Source organism: Homalodisca vitripennis, unplaced genomic scaffold (genome assembly GCF_021130785.1).
Source record: "Homalodisca vitripennis isolate AUS2020 unplaced genomic scaffold, UT_GWSS_2.1 ScUCBcl_163;HRSCAF=1458, whole genome shotgun sequence".
In the NCBI taxonomy this organism is placed as follows: Eukaryota; Metazoa; Arthropoda; class Insecta; order Hemiptera; family Cicadellidae; genus Homalodisca; species Homalodisca vitripennis.
In genome coordinates this window covers 154,997-169,943 of record NW_025776293.1, presented here as the reverse complement: position 1 = coordinate 169,943, position 14,947 = coordinate 154,997, and the positions used below count along the sequence as shown (strand labels likewise).

The following is a 14,947-nucleotide window of genomic DNA, read 5'->3' as shown; positions in this document are numbered from 1 at the left end:
ATTTCTTCTCAAATCCACACTTTTAAAATCAAACATCATCAAAGCTTGTTTTATAGTACAGTATACCAAGTTCTTCTCTTCGAACCTGTTAACCAAACTGTGTTGGAAATGAGGAAAGGTTCTCCAATAGTATTTTTTTTTCCTGTTTATTAATGGTCCATCTTTATTAGTAAGCGAAGAAAATCAAGAAAGTGTTCAAGAGACATTTTCTTTACAATGAATGGGTTTTTATTGCTACAAGATGCGATGAAGTTCGCCCAATCATTAGTAGTAAATATTTGTGTTAGTTTTAAGATGCTTTTTTGCTCTTTCTATTAATCCATGTTTACCATCTACCTCCATATGTGTATGCCCAGCTAATAAAAAATTTGTGGTTTATTTCATTAATGTTGGGTAGAAGTTTTCAAAATCCAAATGTACATAAAAATCATATTAATATTTCTATTTTGACCCGCTGCAGTTATCGGTCCAAACAGTCAGAGTGTCAATGCTGCTTTTATTGAGCTCTTCATTTGCCCAGGTAAACAAACAAGAAGCCATCTCACTTCCACCTCTACCTGCAGTGGTCTCATTCCAAAATCATGCACCACGTTTTCTTTCCACTACTGTCGTCAATGTGTAGTTTAGAGTCCAGAGCTTTCTCAAGTAGAAGCTTTGACAGTTTGTGAGAGCTGGAGTAGGAAGACACTTTCTGTAGGTCTGCCATAACAACTTTAAATTTTTCATTTCCTTGTCCCAAAAGCTTATCTTCTTTTTTCAAATGGTATCTACGTGCTGCTTCATCTAGATGCTTCTGCTTTTCTGCTTGAAGGTTTTCTTTTTGCTCACCGTTTGCATTCTTTAATTGGCAATCAATTCTGTCACAAAAAATCACATGTGTCATTGTCTGGCAAATGAAATGACAAAATTGTATTCTCTATTGAAAATTTCTGAAAATAACCATTTCTTTTTCGGGTTTGATATTTTTTTTCTTTACATTCATTTTCATACATGGTATACATTATGGAAATGTTTAAATCATTACCCAAGTATTTTTTGTTTGTCCTTTTCCCTACTATAGTGACTCTTCATATGCTGGATATTTTGATATGTGGTTTCTTATGATATCCTTTGCTGTCTCTGGTATTTTGTTTCCTGGTACATGTTTGCCACGATGGTCTGGTTCAAACCATACCAGTACTTTGGGTTTTTAAGAGAGCAAAACTTAACAAATGTTTCTGATATTACTAGTGTGTTCAAGAAAAATTGTTTGCAAACTTTTTCAAAATTGTTATCCCATTTGAGAAAATAAGTATGGCTGTTTTTTTCTACTATTTCTAGAACCATCTCTTTGTCGTGACCTGGCTATTGGCTTGGTTGTAATACAAGAAACTATATACTGGCGTTTAGAACTTAAGTTTCTTTCACTATTATAATAGTCAAGAATGAATGTGTACTCTTTGTGCATGACTTATGCGCTGAGAGCATTTCAAGCGACAAGTAGTTTTACAAGGAGGTCTTAAAGTTCTTTCTTTTACAATATCTCCTTTAGAGTTGACATGCTCTTTTCCAGAAATTCGTCCCTGCTTTCTAATGTTTTTTTTTTTCCACTTTTTTTCATTCCTTATTCTTTTCTTCTTCCTTTATTTTTAGGTTGAGTAACTATCGGTAACTCGCTCTCCGTGTCATCTGAATCGGTGTATGGTACCAGAGGTATTATATTATTATTATTTGCTGTAGTATTTGTACTTACAGATTGACTTTGTACTTGTTCTAAAATCGTTACTTTAAAGTTGAATCACTCTCTGATGAACCTGAAGGTGGAGTGTATGTTGGATCATCGATGTCATTCTCAAAATAGGTCGCTCACAGAAGATAGCGCATCATCTAAATCTTCCAGTGTGTTGTCGATGCTCCAGATTCTTGTTCCATGTTTGTCACTTGTGTTATCGTCTCTAGCTCCCATTCATTTGACTCTGAAAAATAAATTGTTAAGATATTTTGAATATTTAATTTTATTTAAGTGTTTTGCTTTTTAATAACATAGAGCTTTCTTTCCTACAAGTGTTTCCCAGCCTTCAAGAAATAGAGAAATTCACTCGGTTTTTGTCCAATTTATTTTAATTTTTTTAAATTGATGTTCCGCCAAAACATTGATTAGTTCATTATATAGATATCCTACACAAAGAATGTGGATATAAAAAATATTATATCGTTAAAGTGGATTTCTATTGAATTTTTATCATGTTTTTGGTAATTATGTGTAATTTACTCGTCACTCACGAAGTTTTTTCATATTGAAGTATAATTTCTGTTTAAACATGTAGAATGTTAAATTAGGTAGAATAACAAGTCGGAAAGACAAAGAACCCCTAAGAATATAACTATTATCGTATGAAATTAATGCTCTCTGTCCCTACCGACTACAGCATTTACAGTCTAATGACAATGTACTAGGTCTAGGCCCAGCTTAACACGATTGAAATGGAACCTAAATTATTGCTAGGGTAGGCTAAAGCCCCCGAGTAAATACCTGCTACAATATGGTTAAATGGTTAAACATAACAGTAATTTACACAAAAAAGATTTTTATAACAACCATAAATTTACTGAAATTTATTTAAACTGAGCCTAGAGTATTATGTACCTACTAAATCTCACCTGGTTCTACTGGAGTTGAAATGAAATTAAGAAGATGTACGTCTTTACTAGTTTCTCTTTCAACTTGGATATTTTCACTTTCATGCATGTTAAAATTCCATTGGGTTGAGTCATTGTCAGGTAAAACGAGGATGGATGTGCAATCTGGATTCAATACCTAGAAATAAAATTGAAAATCAAACATACACTTAGGCCTACTTCTCCTATTGGCACAACAATGTTCTAAAACCTAGGCTAATAATAATAATAATAATAAAAATTGTTCCTTGAGGTCTGAGTATAAAATTCGAATTTTACTTTTAAGTTTTACATATTGTTAGCTTGTAAACATATTTAAAAAATACTTACTTTTAATTCGGTTAAAGTCGGTGAAGGAGTGGAATTTCTTCGTGGAACTTCTACTGATTGATTGCTAGGACAATCATTAGTTTCAGGTTTCAGATTATCTTCAGTGAACGTATTAAGGTTTTTCAATTTGGAAAGTATAAACTTTCCCCTACTTTCCATATTAATACCAAAACGTTTTTGTTAAAAGTAGAATAAAACTTTGATTAGTACAGCTCAGTCCTAACCTCAATAATCTCTCTAATAGCAGGCAGCAGCAATATCAACAGTATTATTGACAGTCATCAGCTGTTCAGAAAACAGGACTTGAGACTAAATGAGTATAGTGGCTAGGGCCAGACAATGGCAAGTCCATTTTGTGGACTTAGGTTTTTGCTGAAATGCTCAATGTTCAGAACCATAACATCATAGGTGGAGTTAAGTTTGTCTGGTTCTGATATACCTCAGGACTTAGACTCATATAACCTTTGATAAATCATAAAAATAGAATTTTTTAGCGGAGTTACGATGGTATGGCTGGATGTAAAATGAAATTTTTAAGAACATACGTGCAATAACCTAAAAAATAAGAAATTTTGGACTTAGGCTCATATGGTTCTGAGGTACAGATATGTGTGAAGGCATTAGCTTTCTTATCAGGAATGAGATCCTTAACCACATTCCAAGCATCTCGCTGTTTATTCTGAGCCCCGCTGATGTAGGTCAATACTTTTTTCGCTTTGGCGGAATGGATGCGATTCCTAAACTCCTTCTTGGTTTGAATAAAAGAAACTCTCAAAGGATGAGAAGAGTCAAGATGCTTAGACAGCGAGTAGAGAAACAAAAGTTGATTATGAAGTTTTTTTAGATCTTCGTCCAAAGGAATCCTCATCTGAGTGCCCCATGTCCCGAACTTAATCTTTTTTGTAGGAAAAACACAATCAATATGAAATGACAAAATTGCAAGAAATAAATCAAACATTTCATCAACATCAGCGGCTCCAAAAAGCTCATGCCATGATTCACCCTCCAGAAGACTCCTCAAGACCCGAATGCCGTCCGGAGTGAAGCACCGCTTGAATGTAAATTTAATAATATTGTGGGTTGAAGGAACAAATGAGGCAATGTCTCGAATTTGCGCATGATGATCGGAAATTCCAATAATTAGAACCTGAGGTGAAAACATATTCTTTGGAATATTGCTAAATATGTTGTCAATGAGTGAACTGGAACCATTAAATTCTCGAGTGAAAGTGTCTATTGTGCTCACCAAGCCGAACGAACTCATCAGATCGATACAAATTTTAGATGACTGACTGACTAATGGTGGAAAAATCTATATTGAAATCACCAAACAAAACAATCCATCCGTCAAGATGGATACAGGTTTCCAAGCAATGCTGAATCGATAGAAAAAAATCATTTATTTCAGAAATGCTCTGATTAGGTGGTCTATAGACACATATAAAAGTAATACTATTTGCTTCAGACTCAACTCTAACACCGCACAACTCACAAACACCCTCAATTGAGAACTCAGACATATCAATTTCATAAAACTTAAGTAGTTCCTTAACTAAAATACAAACGCCTCCTCTTTTTAAGATAGAACGACAGTACCCCGAAGCAATACAGTAGCCAGGCATGCTGAGAGTCTAGGTCCGCTTTATTAAAAAAATGCTCAGAGTTACAAAGTAAATCTGGGGAGTACAGATCAAGTAAAACTTCAATTTGAGGCATTTTTGCTTTGGCACCCTGCACATTCTGATGGATAACTCGGAGACTTCGTAATAGAGGCCTGCCCACCAAAGAACAATTACCATTCATTAAAACACTATCCACTCTCGGCAAACGGCCCTCAAAAAACAGTCATTCTTAAGAGGATAGGTGTCTTTCGGCACTGTATCCGACATAATTGGGAGTGATTCGGACATATAGTTATATGAGAGATCTCGGTTAATTAAGACAGGAATAGGAGAGGTTTGGGAGCTACAATCAACAGGCATCATGTTAAAAAGGAGACTAGCTATCCTCCTCTTCCCTGAAATGTTAAGATGGAGGCCAAATTTGGTGTAAAGTTGAGGCTTGAATACTGAGCTGAGCAGGGGCGGTTCCAGGGCTGATTTTCAGGGGGGGGGCTATCTTGTTTTTATGTAGCTCATTGGTCATTGAAAAGTCCTCTTTTATGCTGTATTGCTGTAACCACAATTTTAATTCACAGAGAAATGTTCGCTACGTCAAAGTCCTTGTAAATCAAGAAAAACTTGAAAAATGTTTAATTCTAACATTTTAAAATTGTAATTTTAAGCAATTTAAAGTCAAAGAGGTTTAATATTCTAACGTAAATTGGATGGTTACAGAGAAACTGCTACTGTTTACTGAAAACAAGTTTATTGTGTACAAGATGGCTTTTAAAACAAATACTGGTTCAAAATACAAAACTTATAACACAAACTCAAGCCTTCTTGCACCTTTCTTTGCAAATCGTTCTATTATTTTATCTGTGTCCACTTGAAGATGCCTGTGAACGTGAAGCATGCAAAGGCCCGTGAGACGTGTTTCTCCCATTCTTGATCTCAGCCAAGTCTTTACTCTTCTTAAAGTGGAGAAAGTCCTTTCTGCCGAAGCCACACTGACTGGAAATAAAATAATAAAATCACTCATGGAACTGAAATAGTTATTATAAAATATAGACTACATATTAATTTTAATGAATTTACTTATTTTGTGTTCATGAATGAAAAAAATACTATTACTTGCTTGTGTGTTACATTTATATTTATTTAAGTTAAACTTGGAAAACAATTTTATTCTTAGGTTAGTTCTTATAGTATACTCTTCAGGTAATACAGTACCCATTCTGTGTGCTTTTCCATTTAAACCCACATATCTAAAGTATGTAAAGTCACCCAGCCAGCCCATACCTATATGACTAATTTTATTTATTAATTTACGTACCTGGAAGTGTGGCCAAGATTTTGAGAACATCATGGATAATTGGAAATATATTTGGGTCACAGGAGTCTAACACTTTCAATATATCTTCAGGGAGTTTTACATTTTGCTCTTTCTCTTTCTTCATCTTCCAGTGATTTTTCCACAGGTCCACTTCACCTTCAAACTGAATTTCATTACTTAGGGTATCTCCATCACCGATAATAGGTGCAAACTGTTCGAAACCTTTTTTAAAATTGACAATGAGATCATTTTTTTCTCTGGCATCCTCAACTATATTGGTGGGAATTATTCCTCGTAGGCCAAAACATTCCAGTGAGCTATAACTTAACCTGGATGTTAAGTCAGCACAAACATTATCAAGAAGATGTATATAAATAGATCGTCTGTAGTACTCTTCTACGTCTCCTGGGTGATTTGATCTCTTAGTTTGACTGCCCGTACGTCTTGGTAACTTCAATTCAACATCCAGCTCCTCTGCTAGCGCTTTGGTTTCAAAAATATTTGTTTGAATATATCATCACATTTAATCCTTCTTTCTTTTAATGTTGCCATGGTGTTGGTGACTGCGGTAGATGCCCGGTTAGTGTCAAGTGATGGTGTTTGTAGAAGTCGACTGAGCGGCAATGAGACTTTTAGAACGTCAATCAATGACATCATTGATATTAAAAACTCAGCCGTGCATAAAGAGTTGAGCAAAGTCGCTGCAACTGACGAAGTTGTGCGATCTTGCCATGACGAGATAGATGTGAGTGCTTCAACTATCTGACGAATCCCAGATCTGAACTGAATTACTCCTTCATGTCGCTCTACCCATCTAGTTTCACACAAACTACTTAACTGACGCCCTAGTGTTAATTTTAAAACTTGATTTCTCTTGGCCGACACATTGAAAAACGACACTACTGATTTCATTATCCCTACTGTATTTCGGATACAAGCAATATTTACAGAAGTTGAAAGAGAGTTGTTCAAGGCGTGATTTAAACACGGACATCTACATGCATGTTTTGCAACCTTTTGTATTTCAGATACTGCACCCGCTGCTTCAGACGACATTACACTACAACTGTCTGTGCCAATTCCTACACAGTTGTTCAGATCTAAGGATAAATCATGAAGTAATTTAACAACAATCTTTCCTAGAGCCTCTCCACTTAAACGTTGCTCACTATGCACACATCTTGATCTGGACTGATGGATTTTATGTTTTCATAAGCATCAATAAATTTAACAAAATCTTCCCGAATTTTATTGTTGTGTACATATCTTAAGTTCAAAGACAGTTGTTCGACATGTGAAATATCTGTCGTCTCGTCAAAAATCACCGAATAATACTTTGCGTTTCGGACTTTATTTAATATTGTTTCCGTTATCTCTTCACCGCAGCATGTGATCAATTCGTTTTGAGTGGTATTACCAATATAGGTTGCTCTTGAAGACGCTGCGGATAAGTGCCGTTTTAGTGTCTCATCTCCTGACGAGATTTTGAATCTTAACAGTTCTCTAAAATTCCCCTCGTTACTCGGACCAGCCTAGCCTCTTCATCCAGTCGTCCATCATCTCGATGACCTCTTAAAGGTATATTTTGTCTGCCTAAGAATATGATTGATTCTATTGTTGGGCGTAACCTCTCTCTATTTTCTTGTACCTGCTGTAGTCGTTGAGAGTTTACTTGGTTACTTGGAATTCTTATGATTTGGGCGGTGTCCAATGTCGTTCTAACAATTGACACTTTGTAAATTCATCTGTCTTTTTATTCACAAAAAGCCCTATGTCATTGGCACAACTACCATCTCTACCTAATTCTAGGGATGTATTTTGGTTTTCATTGTGCTCTTCAGTGTTCACAATAGTGGTGTTGTTAGATGCAGCATCGGTAAGAGAAATTGATAAAGTATTTATGCATGAGTCAGGATCAGGTTGTGATGAAGATGTATTAGTCTTTTTTACACGTGGTTCATTGTCGTCTGTTATTTTCTCAACTTTTTGAAAATATGAACTAATAATTGATTTTGGATTCGGTCGTTTTCGATTATTTTGAGATGCCTGAAACAATTAGGAAGTTATTAATTATCATTTAAAAAATTAAGGTTGAGTATTTATTTTAAAGCCAAGCGGCTGTCTCGTGATTTTGTTATTTGTTTATAGTTCCTTTCCTAACCTAGACAAGACCGTATTATGCTTCCAAATAGTTACCGGTACGTATTCACTAATTAGTTATTATATTTTACCTTTAAACATAGAAAAGTCTTAATAAAATTGTACTTATACTTGAGATGAGAGATGGTCCCGACCAGGGGTGCCCAGCCCCCCCAATCCAAGTGTAATGCCCCCCCCCCCCCCAAAGTACCCCAATACCCAACCCTTTAGTTTTTAACATTAGTCAGTGTATGACAGTAAAATTCACATCTTACATTTTAATCTTCCAAAGGACATCATTTACCTTTGGTCTTGTGAGGAATTCTTTCTGTTTTCATTATTGTAAAAACTGTTTATTATCTTTTTTAGAATAGAAATAAAGTATCTTTTTGAATTTTGATTTAATTTTTGACACTAGCAGTGCACCCGTTCTTTGTACGGGAGGACTAAAAAGTAGTAAACAATTATTATAGTTTTTAATATTTATATGTTTATCAAAGTACTAGATTACATCAGGAATAGCTACATGACAAATATTTTAATAGGATATTAAAAGGCCAGTAAGGGAGGCTTTGCCTTTTAAATGTTAAGGTTACTTATAAAAAGTTGAATAATAATATCATTGATAATTCTTTATTTCAAAAGAATATTGCATAGCAACTTTGGTAAACATTCATACAATTTTGGAACGTTTATAAAAAGTTAGATTCCAGCCAAAAAACCAAAAAAGGATTGAAAAAGAATTGAAGAACTGAAGGTTAAGGTTATCAAAGGTTAAGGCAATGAAATAATAGCACTTCAATCTTCAATGTATATGTCATTTTAAACACTTTTATTTATAAGTAATTATACTGTAGTTCCAATAGCAATTATAGTCACTAGTCTAGTATGTTGCTGTCATGAAAACAATGAGATACAATTTACAGCTGATCATACAATACAATCCAAATAGTACAACATATTATAATCCAAATAGTGTTGTAAATTTTATTTCATAAAACGGCATGTATTAAAAAGTTTAATAAATGTATTAATTTAATTTTGTTTCTATTATGGTGGAGGCATCATGTTTAACAATAACCAGAGTTTTCACAAGTGAATGGAATAAACATAGCTGTAAATTAATATATAATGTGGGCAAGTTTAGGTATTCTAAATTATTATAAATTGGAACAGGTTGTTACTGATGTTGTGTTGTAGGTTGTATTTACTTTTACATTACAAGAGTAAATAACAAAAATCTAACAAAATGTATCATTAAATGGTTTGATTTTTGGAATAAAGATATCATCTGAACAAGTACATTTTGTAAATTCTATCTACTAATACCAATAACAATAACAACTTTTACAAAAAAGAAAAAAGTAATAAAACATTACAATAGTTACTTGATTACTGTGTGGTAAATAGGGTGTAAATTTGAAAGGTTGAAATTGGCTTCATTTGATACTTTTCTTAAATTTTTGACAAAAGAAGTTTTTTTCTTTGCACACTTGAAAGTGCAAACCTGTTGATGATTTCTTCAATTGAGATCTGTTTTAGAATTTCTTTCTCGCAAGAAAGAATGAGCAAGCTTGAAAGCCAACTATCCCCCATGGTGCTTCTTAGACGATTCTTAACTATCTTCAACCGACTCATAGTTCTCTCAGCAGAACAACTTGTGACTGGCAGAGACAACAGTATCCTATAAAGTATACTGAGATGAGGGAATCCTGATAGATTCAATAGGCACCTGTATGGTCTAATAAATCCTCTTTTCACCCAGTCGTCAACATTTTTCTTTTTCTTGAACTTGTCAGTCACTGTAACGTCCTCCTGTTCTTCATCTTCATCATGGTCAGAACTTAAACTATCCTCGGGGTTAGCAGTACTGGTTCTCTCTGATTTCTTCTTCTCAGACATGACATCAGAAATATCTATGTCCAAGTGAGTAGCTTTGTAAACATCAATGAAGATGTCTAGTTCATCTACAATTAATTCCTTGTCTAGATTGTAGTATTCACAAAGATTCTCCATTGAAGATGGATTACATTTTAGGCCTTTTTTCTTATCATCTACCATCTTCAAAATTCCATCATGAGAAAAATATCCCATCTGCGACACCATAGCCAGAGAACTTTCTGGAAATCTGTCATTTAGCTGGTTGTAGAGAGAGTTTAGAACGTTGAAATAAATATCAACCTTTACTTTCTTAATAGGGTCTTCTATGCATTCCTCAATTGCCAACTCGTCCATGAATCTTTTCCTTTTTCTGATTCGTTGTCTGGTGGGTAAAGAAATGTTGTGTTCTTCAGCAAAGGAAGTAATGCCACTTTCAATCTTTTCCCACGCCGAATCTTGGCGCATGAACGCCAGTTTTTCCTGTGTTTCTTTAATAACTTTTGGGACTATACTGTAATCAATGGTAGGTGACTGAAAACAAATTGTTATGGGAGACAATATTTTGAACAAAGAAGATGCTATGTATATTGTGCTTATATTTTCAAAATCTGTCATTTGCTTTAGGAGGCCTATTGCTTTGGCTTTGGTGTTGTTGTCAGAATTCTTGTCAGTCGACAAATCTTGCAATGTATCTCTTATTGTTTCAAAACAACTCACAATGGTTTGAAGGGCGTCAGTTTTACTCGACCAACGAGTAGTCTGTACTCTTTTTAAGCGTCTCTTGCTTCTTTTTTCCCCCTTTTCTAGATTTTCGAGCAAAAGGTGGTGTCTCCTGTGGCCTGACATGAAAACATACAAATCTTCCAAGAATGAAAACAAATTCCTCATTTGACAGCATATATCAAGGGACTGCTCTACAAACAAGGGCGAACCTGTGAGAGCAGCACCATACATAAAAAGCTTTAGGGTTTTCTTTTGTGACTAGTGATTTGAGACCTTTGAACTGCCCTCTCATGTTCCCTGCACCGTCCATACTCTGGCCCACTATACCTTTGGGATCAAGGTTTAGGGCTGTTAAGCATTTCTTTAGCTCTCTAAACAACATTTCCCCGGATGTATCCCCACTTGTAAAAACCTTGACCAAGCGCTCTTTTGGTTTTACGTTTGATATTGTAGTTTGTTGTGTATCATCCATGTGCTCAATGTAGCGAACTATGATAGTGGTACATTCTTTTTTACTCACATCCTGGGTAGAGTCTAGTATAATCGAATAAATGTTGGTTAAATTCACACTTGTTACAATTTTATTAACTACCACGTCACTCATTGTATTGATAAGATCAAAAATATTCCTGTAACTCAAGAAATTAGATCCCAGTCTTACATTCTCAGCCCTTGCTCTATCAATTTTTTCAAGGTAAACTCTCGCATCTGGGCTATATTTTCCTATAAGTCTAAATAACCCTAACAGCTTTCCTTCTAAAACATCGTTTTTGCGAAAGGCAATCATTTCCTCACTCAAGTAACTACAACAATCAATGACAACTGACAGGACTTCTCGGTTTTGGTCAACTGCTCTGTTACATTGTTGAGCAAGGCTCGAATCTATTCTCTTTTGTGAGATCCATTGAATTCTGGCAACCTCTGCAGATATATGATTTTTGGAAGTCTCGTGGAGTAAAAAATCTCTTTCTCCTCTATGCTCTGTCCATCCTCTGTAGCCGGTTGTTCCCCATACAGACCGTTCAGTTGGAAGTGCAAATAGTGTGCAAGGCAAACAAAATACAGCGTCCTTTTTTTACTGTACACTAGCCACTTCCTAGGTTTCACACTGTTATTGGGCAATATACAATTTTTCCACAGAGGATTAAATTTTCTTCCACCCGTTGAAGGAAATTCTATTGATGATAAGTCTTGATTTTCCAAATTTAGAGCCACATTTATGTCTTCAGGAGAGAGCTTGAGGTTAGCATATGAAGCTGGATCACTGTGATCTTCATTAGATGAAATATCCGAGTCTGGTTCATCTACATCACTTGTTCCAAAATTGTCAGGTTCCTGTTCTTCCAGTTCTTGGTTTGATCTACAAATATATACAAAATTTGTTTAGTCTGTGAGAAGTTAATAAGCCCTAAGCTAATAGGTTTTAAAATTCTCAAAAAATGGTAGGCCTATTGCCTATAACTTCCAACATATGCCTGAAGAAAATTAACCCTTCTATGCACGCCAATTCTATGCTCTACCCGTCGATAGTAAACAACCAAGAAGCTTCTGAACTCTAACGGGACTTTGGCGAACTACAACAATATTCAGACAGTGAAGAACGTCAAGAATGTTGTACACGGTTATATTTGTATTCAGTATTTGGGTCAAACTATTTGGGTACATAACTATTAGGCCTATGTTATAACCTAACCTAACTCCACAGAGTGCTGAACAGTACCAAAATACCTATAACAGTGAATACGGCAGAACCAAATCAGACTTTGGTTTGACTCCTCAGAATACAAGCTTGGGTAAGTTAGGCTATACCATACATTTTACAAGATATTATGTTTTTAGGTAGGTTGGATACATAAAGGCTTAGTATTCGTGTTAATCGTGTTTGCCTCTATAAAACAATATAACAGCCTGCGACCTGCGCCTAGGCCTAGACATATTAAAATTTTGACTAAGTAAAAACCGTTTTTGCCTCTTAGGTTTACATTAGTTAGTTATTACAAAGTTAGGCCTACCTTTGTGTTTCTAGTTCAGAGTCTGTGACTTCTAGTAGTGGTAGAGTAATTGCATCAGTCTCGATCTCGCTGGTAGATTTATCTTGGAAACTTTCTGATGTTGGCTCAAAAACATCTTCATCTTGGTCTTGGGTAGGCCTACTCGTCAAAGTATGAGGGATGTCATCCAGGGATGTAGATTGGCTTGGGCTTGGGTCTGGAACGTATTTTTGCCATGGGCCGTTGTCGACTTTTATTTCAACCACTTTATAATTGATTTTTAAATTGTTCTTAAACTTGTAACTATGTTTCTTCTTACAGTGATCCAACCATTTGTCTTTGCGATGGATCGTGTTGCACATCACTTCTAGGCATTTAAATTTGTACAATGTTTTTGCTCTCTTAGGCATCTTTAGTTTTAGTTATGAACAAATCACAAATCTACAACATAACATAAGACATACCATACGCATAACAAATACACGCACATTCAACCTTCATTAACGTCCGTATCCGAGCTTCTTCAAACGAGACAGTTTTGTTCTGTTGCAATAGGTACTCAAACTCAAAACTCACGACTCACATTCACATCAGTACATCACTAACGGCTGTGATGTGACTGTGACAGACAGCAGACGGCAGACAAGACAGTGTTGCCAGTTGAGCCACTGCCAACCTAATCGCCCTAAACAAATAAAATATTTCTCTTAAGGATTTACACGGAGATCCTGGAGTTAGTTTAAACGGCGGAATAATATTTAGCTATGGCAATTTCGATCTTGAATCTTGATGATATGGTTAAATGATTAATCAGTACTTTTAACTTAACTGTTGAGTATAATTCTCATTTCTTTGGTTATCGTCATGGTTTAAAATGTTAACATAAAAAAATCATGCCCCCCCAAAAAATTTTGATGGCGCAAATTGCGCCATGCCCCCCCTTCTGGGCACCCCTGGTCCCGACTCCCGACGGGATTCGAACTGGGCCACTTCATGATAGGTATTCCAAAAAGCTACTGCTTATTTAGCAACGCCACGGAATACATATATTGAAACATTGTGCAAAAATAAATTCCACGATAATGAATTGTCAAAAATATAGGTCTGAAGATGCTCATTCCACAAAATTGAATAATATATCCATATTAATTTACATAGGTCAGCAACTTTAAATATGTAAAGGGCCAAAAGAATATAGCTTTAGAAAAAAGTCGAATGTAGATGAAAATTTGTTTTCATTTTGGCGTTATTTGTTGAATGCTGTTTTTGTCAAATACAAGAACAAATTCTGAATCTTTTTTATCTTATAGTCAGGTTGTTTCCAAGGGGTATTAAATACTTGAAAATAAACACATAGTGGCGCGCGTTTCTGGCGTCTTTCCGTTTTTTAGTCATTAAATTCAATTTCAAAGAAATAAATATGTGATTATGTGCACCTATTTCTTTTACAAAGAAGAAGTATATGAATATCGTGCACTCATACATGAGCATAAAATAAATGCATAAATATTAATTACTTTTGAGTTTGTTTTCCTCGTTTAATGTAAATGCAATACTACTTTGTAAATACACTATTTAGGCCTATAGTCTGCACAATTACACATAAACAGTATAGCCTATAACATTTGTCTGTGTTCGTACTTACCATTTTTTTAGAACTGCAGATTAAACTAAACATTAAACAAACCAGTGGAGGCAGCGAATACAGAAAACACAACACTATAAGTGTACAAGTCGGCGGATGAGTACAGACTACGTGATACGCGACGAGCGTGGGCCGTGAGTCACTACAATAACAAGATGACGGTTGGGAGGGGCGCGGCTGCACTGTTGCCAGATTTCTTTGTGTTCTCAAGGCGCCAACTAGATGCGAGTGCCTTTTGACCACTGAAACTGATTGTTAACTTAATACTATTTAAAAATAAATACTTTCTGTTTGACTCGTTTTTATACTAAAATAATTATTGTTAATTGATATGTACGAGTATTGGGATTCAATTTTGTTAGAACTTATAGATTATAGAAAATATTACACTAAGCTTTCCTAGTATTTCGGGGGGGGGGGCCATGGCCCCATGGCCCCTTCCCTGAAAACGCCCCTGGAGCTGAGTGACAGGAAATGGGCATGAACAAACTGTGAAACGATTTGAAAAATTGTCATATTAATCTTAGAAATCAAACTATTTAGATCAGCCCTATCCCGTCTATAAGGAAGGCCAACCACAATCACGTTTGTGTTGCTAGTCGATGTCAATAATCTGGTAAATGAGTTTAATAAATCTTCAATACTA

General features: G+C 35.3%; 2 protein-coding genes across 2 annotated transcripts; both read right to left on the bottom strand.

Annotated features, from left to right (window-relative positions):
• Positions 1-1,866: 1,866 nt before the first annotated feature.
• On the bottom strand, positions 1,867-3,153 carry LOC124370430. The gene is made up of 3 exons (XM_046828715.1): positions 2,989-3,153; positions 2,641-2,797; positions 1,867-1,955 (listed from the first exon to the last, which is right to left on the bottom strand). The coding sequence occupies exons 1-3, from the start codon at positions 3,145-3,147 to the stop codon at positions 1,867-1,869; spliced, it is 405 nt and encodes a 134-aa protein (XP_046684671.1). The 5' UTR covers positions 3,148-3,153.
• Positions 3,154-11,547: 8,394 nt separating this feature from the next.
• On the bottom strand, positions 11,548-13,497 carry LOC124370429. Its single transcript, XM_046828714.1, has 2 exons — positions 12,678-13,497; positions 11,548-12,025 (listed from the first exon to the last, which is right to left on the bottom strand). Exons 1-2 carry the CDS (start codon positions 13,064-13,066, stop codon positions 11,548-11,550), a joined length of 867 nt encoding a protein of 288 aa, XP_046684670.1. The 5' UTR covers positions 13,067-13,497.
• Positions 13,498-14,947: the final 1,450 nt, after the last annotated feature.